Genomic DNA, 20,001 nt, shown 5'->3' on the forward strand with positions numbered 1-20,001 from the left:
TAAAAATAATTATTGTTATCAGTTATTATTACTATTAATATTATTAATATAAATAACAATTATTATTATAATTAATATAATAATTTAATAATTATTATTATTATTATAAAATTAATATTTATTATCATTCAACGATAAGTCAGAATTTTATATTAATTTACTTATATTTTATAAAAGTTTATTTTTATTTTATGTAAAATAATTATTTAATAAATAGTTATTTACTTTATAAAATAATAATGTTAGATGATAAAAAATTTATTATTTTATAAAATTATTTATTATATTATAATATTTTTTATTATTTTATAAAAATTAATAATATTTTATACACATTTATAACTTTTTTTTTTAATAGAAAGTACTACTATTTAAATTTTATAAAAATATATTTATTGATTATTTTTATTGATAATTTATATTATGAATTCTATTCCATTGTATTCCGGTCAACGAAACAAATACAAATTATAGTTTTCAATTCCTTCAAATTCCAATCCTTTGACAGATTCCAATTCCTTCAAAAACATTTTGCGAACCAAATGCCCCCTAAGAAGGTGACATGTGGTTTCCACTAATTCTCTTTTCTAATCTTGCCCCATGATTTTTACAATATCACCATCCAATAGTTAGGAGAATTTTTAGGCTATTTTGTTAAGAGGATTAATTATTTCTCATAATTTAATGTAGAATATAGTATAATAGATAATATAAAGTTTACTTCATTTAATTAAATTTAGGGTTATTTACTGAAATAGTACCTGGACTATCCATCATATTACTGATTTCATACCTATAACTTTAAAATTACTCTCATCATACCCCAACTTATCAATTCTCCACACGGACGATACCTGACCTGACGGGCGTCAGTTTGGCAGTTAAGTTGGGGTATGACTACGGTAAATTTTAAAGTTTTAGGTATGAAACCAGTAATACCCCAACTTAACGGCCAAACTGACACCCGTCAGGTCAGGTATCATCCGAGTGGAGAATTGATACGTTGGGGTATGATGAGAGTAATTTTAAAGTTATAGGTATGAAACCAGTAATATGATGGATAGTCGAGGTACCATTTCAGTAAATAACCCTTAAATTTATAATGAAATATAATGCAATATTACATAATTTAATGCTTAGTGTAATATAACGTAATATAGTACGATAGTGTAATGTAATTAGGGTGTTTAATATATCCCAATTCGAATTCGTAGCCGGGACATTCAGAAATTCAATATGAAAATATTTGAAATTTTGGATATCCAAGTATGTGGTTCTTTTTATTCAAATATTTGATACATTTTTTTGGAACTAGGCACATGCCCATGTGACACGATAGTGTGGCGTAACGACGGTAGTGGTGGAGCCGATGGTTGCAGCGGTGGCAGCACCGCGTGGTGGTAGCGGTAGATGTGTGATTATTAATGTAAACATAATTAATGTATAAGTGGGTAGTATTGTTATGAGATGTATGTTAAACGGAAAATAAAATTCACTAAAGGGTGTTATATGTAGGGAAAAGTGTGTGATTGTCATTTATCCAAGTTAGATATAAATACCTCTCACATATTAACATTTTAATATTTATTGTATATTAAATAAACTAGATTATAGCCTGCGTAAAATGCGAGAGAAATACATAAGAAAATTGCATTTTACATATAAAAGGCAGACAAAATAACTGAAAAAATATAATCAAAAATATAAAAATAACCTAAAATATACAATAAAAGATATAAAAACACTGACATAATAAGAACTAAAATAAGAACAATCACACAAGTAACAAATGAGACAATAATTAACTTTCTAGAGCTTTATTGGGTGAAAAACTTCGAACTGGACAACTTTTTTTCACCGATTACCTTCAAAGGTATTTCGTATAAATTTATTTCATATAATATACCAATGAAATAAAACAGGATTGAGACATCCTTTGACCGATACGTGATGTTTTTTTTTTAAGCAGCATATCTCCTAACATAAATATCATTTCAATATAGGGGATAGGAATATAGGACTCATAGGTACCTAAGCTTAGGTGTTGAACACTCACAAATTATTTTTTTAATCCATAAAATTCATGGGGGCCCAAACATTTAGTCATTAATCAAAAAATATTAAAAATTTTGTATGTGAGGGGTTCCACACCTAAGCTTAGGTGTCGGACAACCTTATATTCACTTTTCCCTTTCAATATTTATTGTGTCAAAAGTTTAGATTTTTTATTTTTAAAATCAACTCGTATATCTCATTATATGATATTAATATATGAATTGTAAAATAAAATAAACACCTCTATTCATTGGCCTAATAGATTCAAGGAGAAAACATGAAATTAAAGAGCTGTGACGTTGAGTAAATATGAAATTGCCTATTTTGATGTTGCATCTGTTATTCCTAATAATTTATTATGTCAAAAATTTCATACTTATTAAAGTTGAGGGACTGAAAAGGTATAAGACTAAATGTTTAGTCAAAGATGATGTCATCAAGGTTGATCCAATGGTAAGTATTAAATGTTGGAAAATTATAGAGGGTATTGATTTCTTCCATTTAGATTTAAAGGTTCTCTTTTAATATATATAAAAGATTATATTGGTTTCAGAGATATTATTTATTTTAAGTATGTTTTATTAATTATTATTTTATTGATATAAATTATAAATATAAATAAAAGAGAATCTCTAATTTACGTATAACCTTAAATATCAATACTTTGTATCAATAATAAATTTATTATGTAAAGTAAAGAAATATGGCACGATGATTCAAAAATAATAAGTCTAAATATGATGATATTATTTTTCTTATTTAATTGATTTAGAATTTTATTTATTAAATACACTCTTTGTCTAAATATATAAAGTAAAGGGATTAATGTTTGTGTATACTTAACAATAGATTTGGTAGCATTATTATTAATCTGATCTAAGGGTTGTGATTAAAAGTTTGAACTCATCTAACGGTCTTTACTTCTCCATAAAAGAATTTATGACCTTGTTATATATATATTGGTAGATGATTCACTCTCCATGTTTTTTTACAGATTAATTAGCATATGATGGTTTCTATACCTAAGCTAGGTTCATGACAATCATATATTTTATATGTATATTAGATGGAAATATTTAACTTAATGAGAAAAGAAAGAGTATTTTGAATAGATGAATTTTTTTGTTGTTGTTGGGAAAAACCGAAAGCTATATAAAGTAGTACCCCCGTCCCACTAAAAATGACATGCTTTGAATTTTTAAAGTCTAACTTTTTAAACTTTGACCTTAACTAATTTTCTTTATGTTACATAATATTTGACTAAAATTATATGAATTGATTATGAAATTATATGGATTGTGTATGTTTTAGAAATGTTTTGCATTGGTATAATTTTTATCAAGTTTTATAAAGAATAAAGAATATTAAGAATATAAGATCAGAATAAAATTTTTGAATATTTTTAAAACTTGCCGTTGATATTTTCATTATTTTGGGTACCCCAAATGTCCAGACGTAAATATTTGGGCTTGGGACTTTGGGCCGTTATTGATGCTGAGCCTGCTATCTTGCATAAATAAATAAATGTAATTTTATCTTTCTCGTTTTACCGTCCCAACTTCCACATATATCAAAATTCAGCTAAAATTCTCACTTTGAAAATGGTTAACTTCAACGACACCATCGCATTAAATTCCATACATATATTATACGGAGTATATAAATATTGAAGCAGTGTATTGAAAGTTTGAAACGACATAATATGTTTACTATGAGATGATATAACGTATTAACTGTACATGGCTTCTTCTATTCATGTTAGACGGATGTCTGTACGATGTAGCGGCGGTGTACTGTTTTATAAGATGAGATGCTTTTGAAAGTTAATAGGAGCATAATTTGCTCATGTGTGTGTCCGAGAGTGATGCAGACCGCAGAAAACCAAAAATGAGAAATGAATTATTATGTTTGATCTAAGATTTTCAAGAGCTTTAACTTTTTATTTCAAACTAAAAACTCCTAAAGTGTTAAAAGCTTTATTTGGATGCAACTAGCTTTAGCTATTATTAGAAAGAAAAAACTCCAAAATGAAGTAGCGTTTCAGGAACTTTAGCTTTTCGATGAAACTTTAAATCTTTGAACGAAACGGCGTGTCAAAGGGAATCTAATGTATAGTTGATATGAGTAAGTGAAAATAGAAAGACAAATTTAATAGCTTAAAATTGTTGAAGGGGCCTTTGTTATTACTTTCTTTTATATAATAGCATCAGATATTAGATAATTAGATATATGTATAACCAAAGCTTATTGGTCTATGGCCCAAGCTCGAAAAACTCAAATAAACTACTGATTTGCTAATACTGACTCATTAGAGTCATTAGACTAAGGTATGACCGACTGATTAACATATTTCAACATTACAAAATGTTAAACAAATGTTATAAAAAAACTCATACTCGAGGAGTTATCATATATATATATATAGTCAGAGACGATACCAGAAAAAGAGCAAAATTAAAAACTTCATGAAAAATAAATTTAATATGGGGCAATAGGTTAAAAACCTATAAGAAAATTATAAAAATCCATGAAAATTTTATAAAAACACATAGACAAAATTAAAATGACAAAAGAAAGGGGAGAAAAAAAAGAAAAAAACAAACAAACCCACAACCTCTTCCTCACCATGCTATATTGACGGATGTCCAAAGTTATCGTTCCTTTTTGAATATTAACTTCAGGTGTAAAAGAAAGTACGAGTATCCCTTAAAAATATTTTTAAGATGAGTATAATATTTGACACTATGAAATGTTACATATCATGCCTTATTATTTAAGTTATAAATATATATTTAAAAAATATATGTCAACTATTTGTGGAATATAATATGTTATAAATCTTGTTATTATGTGTATTTGACCATGTAAAAGTCAACTTTTGATGGTACAAATTGATGAAAGCATTAGACATAATTTTATATAGTTCATCATCAAAGGGTTGATTTTTATGGATTCCTCCAACTCCAAGAGGTTAAATCCTACTTTGTATCGGGTTTGTGTTCTTTTGTATATGTTTGTGTTTGGTTCATCAACATTTGATATTAATGTTGTCTCAACGTTTATGGTTTATTAGTACCGTCGAAGATGTGGTCACAATAGATGTTCATGTAGCAAAAGATCTTCTTAACTCCGGACATCGATATTTAGATGTCAGGTTAGTGACACAAAGAACCTCATTTGAAAGATCGAGTAAAATCATATCGATCACTAGTCGAAATTTTCTTTATGTATTCGTGTTTATGATGAATTTTCTGACACGTTTGGAATACTTTAAACCAATTTTTTTTTTCTTTTCTGCTTTGCCTTACCAATGACAACCATGACAGAACAAATGAAGAATTTAACAAGAGTCACGCGGACAATGCACTAAATATCCCTTACATGTTCATCACACAAGAAGGTATGAATTACGTCTTCATGTTCTCTATTAATCTATTCTTAAGTTAAAAACTTAGTATGTATATAGTACTTTTTCTCCCATTAATCCATAGGGACAATATAAAAAACTGTCACTTTATAGAAACGAGAATACTAATACTTATATAGTACTTTTTCGCCGATTAATCCACAGGAATGATATATATTTTGTTGCTAAATTACAGGAAGGGTGAAAAATCCTGAATTTATAGCTCAGGTTTCTTCTCTTTGTGATAAGGAGGATTCACTCATTGTGGTATTTCTAATTTTCTCTTAGCAATATATATAAAGTGGTACTTATATATATAAGTCATAATTAGATAAGTATTAGATTCATAACAATAGTATTACATTTTGTTTCGCGGTCAAATTAGCAGGCGTAATCAAACTTGCATCTTACATTTTTCTCTTAATCGGAGACATTAGGAGTTGTTTGATTTTACAATTTGAAGTTGACTTACTAACAAATTTTGCTACTAATTCTAATAGCTATTCAATTATTTGAGCTATCATAAAACTAGTATTTTAAAGAACATCTTAAACTTTGTACACAATTGAAGTGTGTTTGTTTTACACGATAATGTTTTTGTTTCTGGTATGTTGTATTTTAAAGGCTTGTAACAGTGGAGGCAGATCGCTTAAAGCTTCTATCGACCTCCTTACAGCAGTACGAAATGCTCTTTTCGGTCTCTAGTGCATTTGAATTATTTAATTTCGTTCCAAAACATCTGTTGTTATATTGGTTGTTGTGTACAGTATACAAACATAATCTTTCATTTAATGATGAAATGGTATGAAATGCAGGGCTACAAGAATGTAAAGAACATGGCTGGGGGATACTCAGCATGGGTTGACAATGGGTTTGCTGGAGACTTGGCACCAGCTGAGGAGTTAAAAACGGCTTGCAAATTTCGCCGCTAATGATAATGTGCACTCTATATTACTGTGCATTATGTGTGTAAGCATTATCTGTTTATGTGGTTTGCATATGTTTCTTTGAAAGCCCTCATAAAACACGCTTGTGGTGTGCCCATGAATATTTGTTTCGTTTATGTGTAATTGTGTTTATTCAAAGAAACCAACACTCAGACTACAAGCATTATTGCTATAAAAGACCAATCGGGACTTTGGAAAAACCGACTTTACCCTGCCGTAAAGCCAACCAGTCTTGAAGAATATATGTCAAGTGTCGATATCTTGATTTCGTTATCCTATAGACTAATATATAAGAAACTGAAAGATCATATCATTGTTACAAAGTAAAAAGTAATCAAATATGCCGTACATTCAAAGACTCGAGTTTCATAGAGATGACAATCTACCTGGGAACTAGTTAACTTATAACCGGTGACTGCCATCAAGTTATATGAAGTTTACATTATACAATGATTGTTTTTCCAGGACATAATACCATCTTAGCCTTTACTATGTATACATTATTAATCGCAGTAACTATGAGTGAGAGGCCAAGGAGGTTGATGAATGATTATTGAAGTAGCAGTTAAGCCAGAAGGTTGACAACATGGTATCTCAGTTTTAAAGTTACAACAGGTCAGTCATTGTGCAGTAACGGTTTCTACAACTGGGCAGGAAACTCATCGAATGGAGAAACTTGGAATGCAAAGTCGGGTGGTAGAGTCATAAGTGCCTCATCTCCACTTTGTTTTCGGTAGGCCATTCCAAGGGAATACCCCAAGGTTTTTGATACAAATACAGCCACAGCATTTCCCACCTGACAATACCTGCAAAATTCCCCATCTTTTTCATTTTTCATATTTAACTAAGATTTGTGAATTCACAATTCACACCAAGTATAATTTTCGTTAACTGAATGTGACTTTAATACCTTTCTTTAATATTGCCACAAAATCTATAATGATCAGGAAAGCCCTGCAATCTTGCACACTCTCGTAATGTGAAGACTCTGTCTTGCTCTGGATGTAAGGTTGCCTGTACCATCTTAAATGTTACTAACCGAATCAAAATATTTGTTTTCTAAATACAAGTAAAAATTTACATAAACTACCTGATTGTGACAATTAGGGAATGTAACAACAGTAGGCACATTTTCATCCCACCATACTCTTGCAAATGGCCTATTAACATATCCAATCTTCAGGATAAATAGATAAAAATAATAATATAGCACTATATAATAAAGGTAGCCTATGGCTATGAGAGCACCAAACCTTCTAGATTTTCCTTTCTCGAAAGTGAATACATAATCCGGAATCAAAGGCCTTTTAGATGGGAGCAATACTTCCTTTGACGGATCTCGGGAAACCTTATTGTCAGCACTCACAACTATTCCAGGCCAGTCTCTGAAATTTGCTCCCTGCAAAAATTGAAAAAAGTTAGGAGCCAGAAAATGGTTAAGAAAATTAACATGAACATGTACCAAGTGATTAACCTTCCTGTGTGGTACATGACACACTCGATGAAAATCATCTTCGGATATTTTGTAAGGTCGATGATCATTGAGAACAGAACTTCTCCAGTCCGTAACCCCTTTTGGAACATAATCAGTAAACTCTACAAGAAGGTGGATGATAACATATTAGTCCCCAGTATTAGCATATCAGGTTCTTTGTTACTCATGCTTAAAACTTTCAGCATTATTGTAAAAAGCATGTGCACAGCTATTATTCATTAATTCGCATGAACACATACATGTAAATCCTAAATCTTATAGAGTTTAAAGTTTTCACATCATTTACAGCTATTTGCATTCCATAAGTGGATTATGACCAACAAACTTATTATAAATATATGTGAACAAGCGATCATATTAACATTAATGGATATAGCTTAGGCAGCATATGTATTTGTTAAGCTAAAAAGATTTTTGAATAAATAAAGCAATAAATTAACAAGTGAACTTTAAATTTAAACATTCACTAGTTAATTTGTCAATGCCTTTGACATTGACTATGACAAATCAACAAGTGAGCTTTTAAATTTGACGTTTTCACATGATTTCCGTAAAGGTATTGGCATTACCATCTTTTGTTAACCTTATATACTTTTGGAACTCTGTCTCCGGAGGCTTGTCATATGCCATCTCTTCACGATCTTCATTGTATGTAACCTGAGTATTAAATTGCATAACATTATACATGTTCCATGACAGCAGTATAGAACCAAATTAAATTAACGGAAAGTACATTAGGAAGATCAGAGATGGCATCACGGAGAACAATGGCTTGTTGAAGCTTTCTAGGTTGCCCTTCATCATAAGCAACTGTATTTTGCTGCATTACAAAAAGTCTAAATAAAAAATGCAAATAAAAGGAAACAAAAGAGATTGACATTTAGCTATTTGAAAAATAAAAAAAAAAAAAAAAAAAACTAGGAACCTCAAACTCAGCTGAAGGGAAGTATCTGACAATAACTTCATGTGTTGGAAGTGGAAATTGAGGTAACCTCTGCAAACAAGGATCTCCATCATATAAGATCATGAATTATACTAGAGTATGTATGATGGGCCCAACCTTAAGCATCACAGGGCCCGTTAGACCTTATGGCTAATTAATACAAGGACTGGTAATTAATGATAAGAATCTCCATATTGAAAATAAACTTTGCCACGGTTAATTTGTTATAAGAAAAAAGATGGGAAAAAATGGACAAAGTTTATAATGTTCAAATAATAATTAATAAAACAAGTCTTAAAAAGTCACCTCACTCGGATGAGCACCCCAAAGAAAAACACGTAACCTAAATTGTGGAAGACCGTATGAACCAGCAGCCATAATCCCGAGTCTTGATTGGTAATTCATATGAACCAAGCGACTAATAGCATATCTTCCAAGAGAAGCTTTGTCAAATCTTAAGAGGTCAGCAACATTTTCCATCAACACATATTTAGGACTTAAGAATTTGACTATGTCAAAGAAGACAACTATTTGCTGGTTCCTTTCATCATTTAATGGATCATCAGTGTTTCTAAACCGATTATAGCCACTGATCCCTTGACACGGAGGACCGCCACATATAACGTCGACGTCACCCTGAAATATAGATATATTTACCAACTTGTTTTATATGGGGATAAATATCACTTCCAGATTTAGTAGCATGACTCACTGGACAGGGTAATATCTTGCACTTGTATCCACTTCTAACAAACTCTTGTATGTGGCCTTGGCAATCGCTATGAAATGAAAATAAGAGAAGGTGAATATGCAGATAGTTGCAATAAATATTATTAACATATTTTAGAAAATACAGGTACAGGTTCTTAAATTACCCTTCCTCTCTCTCTTTCTCTCTCTCTCTCTCTCTTCTCTCGCTCTCGCTCTCTCTCTCTCTCTCTCTCTCTCTCTCTCTCTATATATATATATATATAAAGGTTCATTTTGAGAATCATTTGAATTGGAGGAACCATGAGAACCTTAAGTTATAACTTTGATAACTTTATATGTTCATGTGATTGGTATATGTGAACAAATTTGTTCACATCTCAACAGATCAACTTATACTTAATATTACATATGTTTATATGTGAATGGTCCTCACATGAACCTTACATATATATAACACACACACACACACACACACACATAGTCAGAACGTAAGTAGGACTGTTAGGGTTTCAATTAGGTCATGCATTCCCATCTATATACATCGCGTACATTCTTGATTCTTCTTTTAAATAATATTATAAAAATAACAATGTTCATTTTTCTTAGTCTGATTACTTGATAACAAATATAAACACAATATCTTGGAAAGCTGGCCACAATCCTGAATGTGGCCATGACAATCACTGCGAAATGCAAACATGAAAGAGAACATGGAAATAGTGGCAACATAAATATAAATATATCTGTATATAAAAAACAAACCTCAACCCTTCAACTGGCTCCCACGTATCGTCACTTGGACCATAGCCCTTCCATCGCACCTATGGAAAAGTTTAAAGTATGAGAGAACACAAAAGAAATGATATAAATTTTATTTTCTACTCCAATTCTGTCAGAAAGTGAATGTGAAAAAAATTTGAAAAGTGGAAAAGGACTGTAGACAAAAAGTGTGACTCATTTTGACCCAAAAATATAAAATCTGACCCTCCAAATTTTGAAATGCTATCAATCCAAGTATCAAACCTGACAAGCCATAGGAAACAGCCATGGCTAGACAGATCATCTGTAGCCAACTCCTTCACGGAAAAAGATAGGGAAATTCACCATTAAAATATACTAAAGAGATAGTATCTTAGAGCTGTTGGATGGTCAGACAGTGTACAAAGCAAATACGGATGAAACAAATTATCCACTGAGTGGCCTACAGCCTACCCAGCGCCTTTTAAAGGAACATATAAACAATGGTTGACTTGGATAGAAATCTTAGGGAAGACATGTACAAAAATGAAACAATAGTAACATAAGGCCAAGTTTTTATGAAGACAGAAGGAATCTAGATAAAGGAAAAGAGTAAAGCAACTTTATTAGAACAAGTGATTAGTACAAAATTATCCTCAGTTCCCTAAATACGCTATGTACCTTAAACTTTAGCCCATCCTCGCCTGTACTGTTGGGATCTCCATAACATATATCAACAAGACTTGAAACTTCAAACTCTCCGGGAGCAACATCATCATCCAATAGAGGAGATTCATCGAAACCGTTCTCATTTGTACCGCCAGAACTACTTTCAAGCATTCCATCCGGATCACCCAACACATATATTTTACATAACTTTTCCCATTCCTTTAATAATTCCAGAAAATCTTCTGCGGTGGTATGTCGAACCTAGAAAAGGAAAAATATGAATAAGGAACCAAATACTTATTGAATAATTTCCCTATGACATATGATACGCCAATCAAAGAACTCACATCTGTTTCTGGATGATTTAGTTTCAAACTGTCACACGCAGACTTGTGATAATCAATTGCCCATCTCTTTAGTAACAGGAGAGAAAAAAAATTAGTATTTTGGGAAAAACAACAGCTCAAACAATAGTTGAAGAACAAAACAGTTACCGTTGCAAGTTTAACACCAGAAAGTTTGGCACCGAGACAAAGTCCAGTGGACATTCCACCACAACCAGCATAGAGGTCTAATAATGCCAGTTCGGGTTTCATATCACAACCACCCGAGCCTAATGAAGTTGAACTTTTGGTCATATTGTCAGCATCAAGGCTTGACATGTTCAAACTACATTTAACTACCAGACTGTCTGTAGCTGCAGAATTTCAATAAGATAGCAAATATAACAGTTAGACGTAAAAACTTTAATAAGATAACTTTCCATGCTAAAACATGTATATAAAAGATAAGAGGTAACAAATCTATTAAAGCATGCATTACAGTTGTAACGGCGTATATATTAGTCAGACTAAGAAATCAAATGCTATTCCAGAGCAAAACAGCCATTACCGGGTTAAAGGTCCAATTTCTTGAAGAATGCTGATGGGTAGACTGGGTACATACACTTTTGGCACTATATGCATGAAGTGTCTGCCCTCAGATTCCAAGCTGCAACCTAAATTTTGAGAGATCTCAATCTGAAGGCATTGGCACCTTGTAACACCTTTGAGTGTCAACAAAGCTTGCGTTGGGTTTTCAATATTGTATTTTGCTTTTATTATTATTGTCTTATACGGATATTTAAGCAGATTCATAAAATATGTTATCATATTTGAATATCATCTGCTAGAACATATAATTTAATTAATTTCACCATAAAACAAAACACACGTGCTATCATCTTGTGAAGCTAAAGGAACTTTGTAAATATCATTTGCATTCATCATCTTAATCTGATCAGTGACAAACTTTCATAGTAAAGATTCAGCAGGAAGGTCAAAGGGAAGTCTACAAACATCATAGGAGGCAGTAAACACCAATATAAAAATAAAAATCCATCTGACACCTGAGTGCATTCATATGCCTATAATCAGTATTAGATGACTCTTGACTTGTTATCCTATATAGACTTTTAGTAGTACTTTTCTCAAACCTTCAGGCAAGTGATGTATAAACAAATCGCTTTAGCTGACAGAAGAATTTATATTGAATGGTCAAGATTCAAGAAATTATAAGATCTTGACAAAGATAGTTAGGCAATAGGCATCTGTCATAACTCATCAGTTACTTATTTCTTGCATTCAAGAAATGTTCTTTTTGATGCTAGGAAGATTTAGATGGCACAGAAATTATGATGGCAAGAGCATTCCTCTTACCAGGCACCAAGGAGCGAAATGTTGAATATTTTACAGAATATTCCATGTCACAGTAATACTCAGATGGTTGAATAGAGGTTGATTGGAAACCTAGCTGCAACGGTTACCAAAAAATTAATACAATACAACAAACAAATAATGAAATGCAACATATAACCATCCATAACAGCAAAGAAATAAGGATTTAATGATGGGGAACTTCAAATTTGTGGAAGAGAATTGAATAAGGAACAGGAAGAAAACTTAACAACTCAGCTTGCAACATACCGTGGGAGCTTTCTCTATAATTTTGACTTTAGAAAGCAGACATTCTAATAAGTTGTCATTCTTTATTGTAGAGAAAAACAAACGTTTCTTGTCATGACGAGCAGCCGCTTGTTTCATAACCTAAGTTATAAAAGTTGGAAGGGAAAAAAAATAAAGATCAGTTTGACAAATTCCGATAAATGTGCAAACAAAAAAAAAGGCTGTTAAATTATAACACACTAAAGGCTGCAACTAACCGTATCTTCAGCTCTATAAAACCACTGTACTCTAAAATAATTTTCATCATCGGATGTCTTAAAAAATTCTATAATTCTGCCAACATGTGGTTGCTTTCCCTCACCCTGAGAAAAAAAATGATTATAAAATTATGACACCATTACCCATATGAGGTCAGTGGCAATGAAGCATGTAAAAAAGATTTATATAAATGTTACGACTGTTGTTTGAGGTGAATTTTGATGTGTATGTTCTATACTCGGCCTTGTACTTACAGCCAAACGTAACAGTTATATATGGAAATGTAATAAGCTAAATGTTTAATTTTATACACATGGTAAAGTGAATTCTGGTTGCATTATATTCAATAAACAAAACTTCAGTTCCTAATTTAGTATAGATTAATATTAATTATACAATTAACCAACTCTTCGTAGAAGAGTTGGCCACCAGCTGCCACTTTCTAGGAGCAAACTAGGTTCGAATCTTGCCAGAGACAGAATTGAATCTTGCCACTATCCCTGCTGGGGGTTATGTGGGTACCAATTCGGTACATGGGATCAAACGGTTCCTATCAATCTACCATTTTTAATATTAATTATACAATCATCCTCTTTCGATAATGAAAAGGGGACGTAGTTGAGTAGTTCAATGCGATTGCAATTAAATTAACTTGAATATGTATTTCATTAATGCATTGTTAAGAGCAGTTATTAGTTTGTTTTGTGAATTTCTTGTTTACTCATGCATGTCTTGTATGTTATTTTACACCTAAACGAGCATGGTACCCACGCGTTGTGGCGGATACCATGGACAGGGTTTCTCATGTCACGATTACCTTGTTTTAACTCTTGATTTTTGGTCAGTTTGTGTATTACTTCCTTAATTGTTTGCCAAAGAAAGAGAAGAGTGTTTGCCAAAGAAAGAGAGCTATAGAATTTGAAAGAGCAGGGGTAGTGAATAATGGGTGTGTAAGGGCAAATAAGTAAATTCGCATGTCCCAAAAATTCTAAATTTTCAACACCACCCAATAATTTTTATAACGAAGTATAGATCATTGACCCACTGACAAAAACCAAGAGGCTGAGTTTGTAATTGGATACATTTCTAAAGCTGGAGCTATGAAACATTTTCTAAAATTTATTCGATTTCAAGAAGAAACTCATGGAATGGGAGTAAATTTGGATATACGGAATGTGGTTCATATGACGTACAAAGCACTGTTTCTCAATTCTCATTTCTTTGGGTATGACAGTAAATAGGATGAGAATAACTTATCACCAAAGAAAACAGGTTCATGTTGAAAGCCGGTAGTAGAAGTGTTTAAGAAAACAACAAGTTGGATAAAGACTGAAGCCTGCAGTTATGATATCACAGTAAACAGATTTCTACTTATTACAAGAATAAGTTAACAAGGTGGATTACCTTAATGTGTGCACAATCTCCAAGATTGAAAATGCATCCACCAACATTGGCTTGAAGGTAATGGCATTCAACATTTAATTGCACTTCATCCTCTTCACCAGCACTGCATCATTCATCATGCAGAATGTGAAATAACCGAAATAGGATAGCATAGAGTACATCTATGATGAAGACATGAAACTAACTATGAACGATACAAGACATGAATTACACTCACTTTAGTATCCAGCCTTGGCCTTTGCGTCTTTTAGCCTGCAGAATCAAATGCTCATAATTTTTTTTTTTTAAAGTAAGAGAATGCATATGCAAACCAATTTATTAAAAAAAAAAAATAAAAATAAAAAAGTAGTTTGGCAGTAAAGACAACCAATTCTACAAATTGGAAGAGAAATAAGAAAGATGATTTAAGTTCCACAGCAGATTGACGACACATACCAAATAGTCCAATATAAATATAATTCATCGCAAGCGCTGAAACTTAAGATGGAAATCTAGTAGCTTACTATATAATACCTCCTACTAAGTTTGCAGTGTATAAGGACAATACTTAATATTCCATATGATCAAGTCAGGATGGAGTTCAACTTTTTAAATTTCAAAACAACAATGTCTGCTAAACGCAAAGATGCTACTCAGCAATATCCATGCAAATTTGATCATCATCAATAATGACAAAGTGAACTGCTTTTCCCATTAAAGAGTACAAAGCTACGGTTTTAATATATGACAGATGCTAATATAAAACAATAAATTCACTGCAATATAGAGAAGTGATCATTTCCTTGAAGAATGAACAACCGAAAGTCAAATCCCAGAGCCCTACTAGAAACTCTTCAAACAAAAGGCATGTTTTTTTTCAAACGACTGGGACATTTGATATCACAATATATCAACAGCTATCATCAAGTCATAATTTTCCCCGATAGAAAAAATGGTTATTCTTAGCTCGTTTGAATTGTTCGATGGAGACATCAAATAGCTTCATATTCCACTCCACAACATGTTAGTTGATACTTTGGAAATAACGCAGAATTCTCGATGACCAGGGTAATCCCTTTCCATACATAATTTATTAATTTATGTGACCCTTTCAGTACATGTGTATATCAACTATCACTTTGGACTAATTTAATGAATGCATACTAGATTTTGGCACAAAATCAAGAACTGAATGGAAATAACGTCTAAAAAAGTCAGTTTGAACTGTCAATAACCCTCGGGATTTCAGTGTGCCATCCACCATCTAACCCGCTTCCAAGTTCATCTCAGATTGAGAACCAAATTGCAACAAACATAGGTAATTTACGTTCATATATTTTACACATACAAACCAATTAACGGCTGATTCAAATATATAGATGCCTGCAACCGTCTTTAAACTTCGATGACTGCTTTTATTCAGTTTCAACTTTCAACTACAACTATCCCCATTTGTGTATCCGCTCTACCCACCCTAACCCGTTTCCATGTTCATCCCAAAATCTATTACTATTTACTAACACAGCATACTAATCATAACTACATAAACATATATATATAATAAACCAAAATACAACGTGTAACATTCATACCTTCAATTCGTATCGCCACCCCCACTTTTCTCGAGCCTCAACATCTGATACCGCATCACCGACAAAAAAAGCCCCTTTCTTTAACTTCTTTTGCTTCTTATTAGAATACCCTCTAGTCTCTTTCCTAGCTACTTGTTCTTGTTCATTCCCAATCAAACAATAATTCACTTCAGCATCAACCAATCCATCATTCTCATTCCCACTCAACCCGTCATCGTTTCGGGATACGACAACATCAGCATCACCATTCATCGGGTGAGATTCGATAACGCTGACCGGGGTTGACATTGCAGAGGTTTTGGGAGAAAGATTTTAGATTTGAATTAGCAATGCAGGTTCTGATAAAGGATTTACAGAATGTGAATTGCTGTCTGTGTATATAGATATAGATTTGGGTGTATCTAAATTGTACGGAATGATGGATCTTGAAATTAGGGTTTTGGGGTTTTTGGATTTGGGAATGGGGGGGAAAGTTTTGGGGATTTGAGTGTTTGACTTGCGTTTTTCAATTCTTTATTTAGTTTACTTATCTTACTTTAGATAAAAAATAAATAAATAAATAAATAAATATCATCATTATTATATTGTGTGTATCAAGCGTATAAATAATTAAATATATTGTTTCTTTTCTAATTCTGTTAAAAAATAAATAAATTTGTTCTGCTATTGCTTATGCCTCGAGTTACATATTAAGACATAATTTAATAATTTAATGAATTTGTTGATTTATTAAAGATAGTTATTAAAAATACTAAACGAATATTCGCGCGATGTAGCAGCGTTGGTGAAACAGTTACGTAATGGTGACGACGATGAATAGTGTCGAGTCTTATAGTTTATTGATGTGAAAGTGTTAGTATAATTATTTAAAAATTAAAAGGTTTATAATTTAAAATAATATCATAGTGTATATTAGGTATTTAATAGCCTAACATTATTATGTTAGTTCTATTCGTAAGGACATTTTTGTTACTTTAAAAGTTGAAAAGTTTTGAAAGGAGACGAAACGTTTGTTTTATATAATAGTGAATATAGTGAATATAAGATATACTTAATATTTATTAATTCAATTTAAAAATTATCATTTTATTTTAGTATGAAATAAATACATATTTACATTTATATATTTAAAGATATAGAGTTCATTAAATAAGTGTTAATATATGTCCATGTGTCACAAATTTACAAAATCTTAAAAAGGAATTGCAATATTAAGTACATAACTTTTAGTTTACGGGTTTTAATTAAGTTATGTTTTCTAAATAAATAATGAATATGGAATTTGTTAGCCATGATCCTAAGTATATAGAACACTTAGTTCTTTCTAATAATACCATTAGTAAATTCATGTTAATATTGATCACTAACAATGAAATATATTTCTAAATATATATAAAAAAAGAAACCTTAATTCATAATTGAAGAAATATGAATCATTAGATGAAATTTAACTTTTAATTAGAGTCATTAGATCAAATGATGATGTCATATACCTTATTTAACTTTTTTAGATTTTATTTTATTTTAATAACTTTTAACTATTATTATTTCTTTATTTAAGTTTGTAGACATTATTAATTAATGTTTTTAATGATATAATTATAGAAACTGATATTTTTATATTTTAAATCATTTTTTATCTTTAAAATTATTTTTTTATGTTTTTTACCATAAAATTTTATTTTTTAATGTAATACATTTTGATTTATTTATATTTTTGTATAAGGTTTTTTATCATATAACGAATGAAATTTTGTTATAAGGATTTTTGTATATGATATTTTATCATATAACGTTTTTATTAAATCAATGTTTTGAAAATTGAACAGGATGCAAAACCGGTCTTCTTAATAAATAACTAAAAAACAAATATGGAACGATTATTTATCAAAAAAATAATTGTATGAAAATTGAAATAATGTTATGCAAAATGTTAACTTAGATTAACACAACATGCAATATATAGATTGATAATTAAGTTGCTTAATAATTTTAATGTATAACTAAATTATTCGAGCAAAATGTTAAAAGACAAGTACAATGACAATGCAGACATATTCAGATGAAGGAAAGACATCTAAAGAAACAAAAAACTTACTTAATGAGACCTTTAATAAATGATGTATTCATTTTACAACTGTATAGTCACTGTTAACCGGAATCTAAACGACCACTAATGTAAGTTCTTGCTATTTAGTGGTTTAATTCTTACTTAGTTAAATATTTGTCAAACTATGATATTATAAAAATTTAACATGTTATTAATTATATATATTTTCTGTGTACGCGGATAATGATCTAGTGTTTATTACAAACACCAAACCTTCATATTTATTCATAGTTTTTAATGTATTTAAATTCTTCTTAGCACGACATTGATAGATATTAATTAAAAATACATAATGTATTTAGCACATAGTAATCAGAGGTGAAGGGAAACACCCCCTCAACCAGCCCAATAAACCCAAATTTTAGTAGTCCAGAGCCATATATCTATTTAATTTATATGTGGATCCTGGTTAAAATAAGTCTCTAACTTATATTTTGATTACATTTTTCACAAACAGAATCTCAACTTCAGTTACTATTTTACTATTACAACTAAGAAGTAGAACTTCGTGGGCCTATGCGTGCAATATTATTAAGAATTTTGGTTTATTTCATGTACTTGTATGAATTATTATATATTTGTTTAAATTAGTCTTCTTTTAACAGTTACCGAATTATCTTTTGTTTAATATTTAATAGCTATTTTTTATTTATTTTCAGTCAATAATAACTCTTTTGTTGGGTTTATTGTAACTTTCTTTTATAGATTAGTATTTAAAAAAATTTGAAACTCTGGTCAAATCTTGGTGTAAATAAAAAATCCTTGGATCGGAGAATTTTTTAGAAATATCCAAGTTTTCTTTGGAATTAGACTACGTATAGTCATATGATGAAAATGTAACAATGTTTAATATATAGCAACAATTTTCTATTATACTTAATATTAGTGGTGGAGACAATAAAAAACGGAAGTGATATTAGTATCACTCACTTGGATAGATTTATCACAAATATGCATTATTGGTTTGTAAATTCAGTTGTAAGACTTGTAGGTTGTCGTACATAAATCAAAAATCGTGGTACGAATATCATTTCTCAATAGAAAACTAGTCAGTGTCTGGTCCCCCAACTAGTCGCGAGGTATGGATTTATTGTTACCCGACCCCCGTCAACCAAGAATCCTGGCTCCGCCCCTGGTACTCATATAAATTTTTGCTCCATAACTTTATTAGTTTTTAAAAGTATATCAATTAATAATCTTAAAAAATAAATTGATTCGCACATCCACATAATAAACTCAAGTCATGTGTGATACTAAGCCACCCTACAAAATTAGCTCATGTGACAAGCAAAAGAACCACTAAAACATCACTCCAATTCCACTTTAAGTATTTTACCCCAATGAGAGTTTACTTAGACTTATTTCACTCTCTTTTTTTAATGTATCCTCTACTTTCAAATTACACAAATGTTTGTAACACAGCCTTAGATTTCAATGAACTCATACTCATATTTGAATCATTACGTTCGTTATACATTATATTGTCACTTGCCATGAATAGGGTTACTTTGTATATGTGATTGTTTGACCCACCAATGGCGGGACTTGTAAACTGATAGTTGATTGTGGAACCCGAATGGTGAACAAAGTTGCAAGCTTCTACTAGTAAAGCCCACCCTACCACCGGCACCGCCTATACATTTTCTCTGTACTGGAGGCGTTGAACATTTGACAAGTGAAGTAGTCATAACTCATTATATATTTCTCACTCATAAATGTGCACCAATACTTACTTTTTCTTTACCTTATGA

At 31.0% G+C, this 20,001-nt stretch overlaps 2 protein-coding genes across 3 annotated transcripts; one reads left to right on the plus strand and one right to left on the minus strand.

Annotated features, from left to right (window-relative positions):
• Positions 1 to 4,888: 4,888 nt before the first annotated feature.
• On the plus strand, positions 4,889 to 6,565 carry LOC122601962 (protein HIGH ARSENIC CONTENT 1, mitochondrial). Of its 2 annotated transcripts, XM_043774691.1 has the most exons (6): positions 4,903 to 5,025; positions 5,129 to 5,209; positions 5,382 to 5,455; positions 5,658 to 5,728; positions 6,086 to 6,139; positions 6,277 to 6,565. In XM_043774691.1, the coding sequence occupies exons 1-6, from the start codon at positions 5,003 to 5,005 to the stop codon at positions 6,391 to 6,393; spliced, it is 420 nt and encodes a 139-aa protein (XP_043630626.1). In that variant the 5' UTR covers positions 4,903 to 5,002; the 3' UTR covers positions 6,394 to 6,565. The 2 variants fall into 2 exon arrangements, with proteins under 2 accessions (XP_043630627.1, XP_043630626.1); XM_043774692.1 differs by lacking the exon at positions 6,086 to 6,139 and having other exon boundaries at positions 4,889 to 5,025.
• Positions 6,566 to 6,698: 133 nt separating this feature from the next.
• LOC122601960 (DNA (cytosine-5)-methyltransferase CMT2-like) lies at positions 6,699 to 16,618 on the minus strand. The gene is made up of 20 exons (XM_043774690.1): positions 16,141 to 16,618; positions 14,787 to 14,821; positions 14,570 to 14,672; positions 13,165 to 13,269; positions 12,929 to 13,048; positions 12,662 to 12,755; positions 11,459 to 11,661; positions 11,312 to 11,377; positions 10,977 to 11,225; positions 10,320 to 10,378; positions 9,559 to 9,625; positions 9,153 to 9,482; positions 8,829 to 8,897; positions 8,637 to 8,723; positions 8,473 to 8,560; positions 7,883 to 8,004; positions 7,662 to 7,807; positions 7,499 to 7,568; positions 7,319 to 7,422; positions 6,699 to 7,214 (listed from the first exon to the last, which is right to left on the minus strand). Exons 1-20 carry the CDS (start codon positions 16,426 to 16,428, stop codon positions 7,049 to 7,051), a joined length of 2,571 nt encoding a protein of 856 aa, XP_043630625.1. The 5' UTR covers positions 16,429 to 16,618; the 3' UTR covers positions 6,699 to 7,048.
• Between the last annotated feature and the right edge of the window lie 3,383 nt (positions 16,619 to 20,001).

Source organism: Erigeron canadensis, chromosome 5 (assembly GCF_010389155.1).
Source record: "Erigeron canadensis isolate Cc75 chromosome 5, C_canadensis_v1, whole genome shotgun sequence".
In the NCBI taxonomy this organism is placed as follows: Eukaryota; Viridiplantae; Streptophyta; class Magnoliopsida; order Asterales; family Asteraceae; genus Erigeron; species Erigeron canadensis.

Bases quoted from the DNA above. Each gene is read 5' to 3' on its own strand.
- LOC122601960 (XM_043774690.1), bottom strand. From the start codon at position 16,428: ATGTCAACCCCGGTCAGCGTTATCGAATCTCACCCGATGAATGGTGAT. The intron at 14,822-16,140 runs GTATGAATGTTA...TTGATTCTGCAG, and splicing joins GGTGGCGATACGAATTGAAG to GCTAAAAGACGCAAAGGCCA. The intron at 11,662-12,661 runs GTAAGAGGAATG...GAAATTCTGCAG, and splicing joins ATTTCGCTCCTTGGTGCCTG to CTACAGACAGTCTGGTAGTT.
- LOC122601962 (XM_043774691.1), top strand. From the start codon at position 5,003: ATGGATTCCTCCAACTCCAAGAG. The intron at 5,456-5,657 runs GTATGAATTACG...GCTAAATTACAG, and splicing joins CATGTTCATCACACAAGAAG to GAAGGGTGAAAAATCCTGAA. The intron at 5,729-6,085 runs GTATTTCTAATT...TGTATTTTAAAG, and splicing joins AGGAGGATTCACTCATTGTG to GCTTGTAACAGTGGAGGCAG.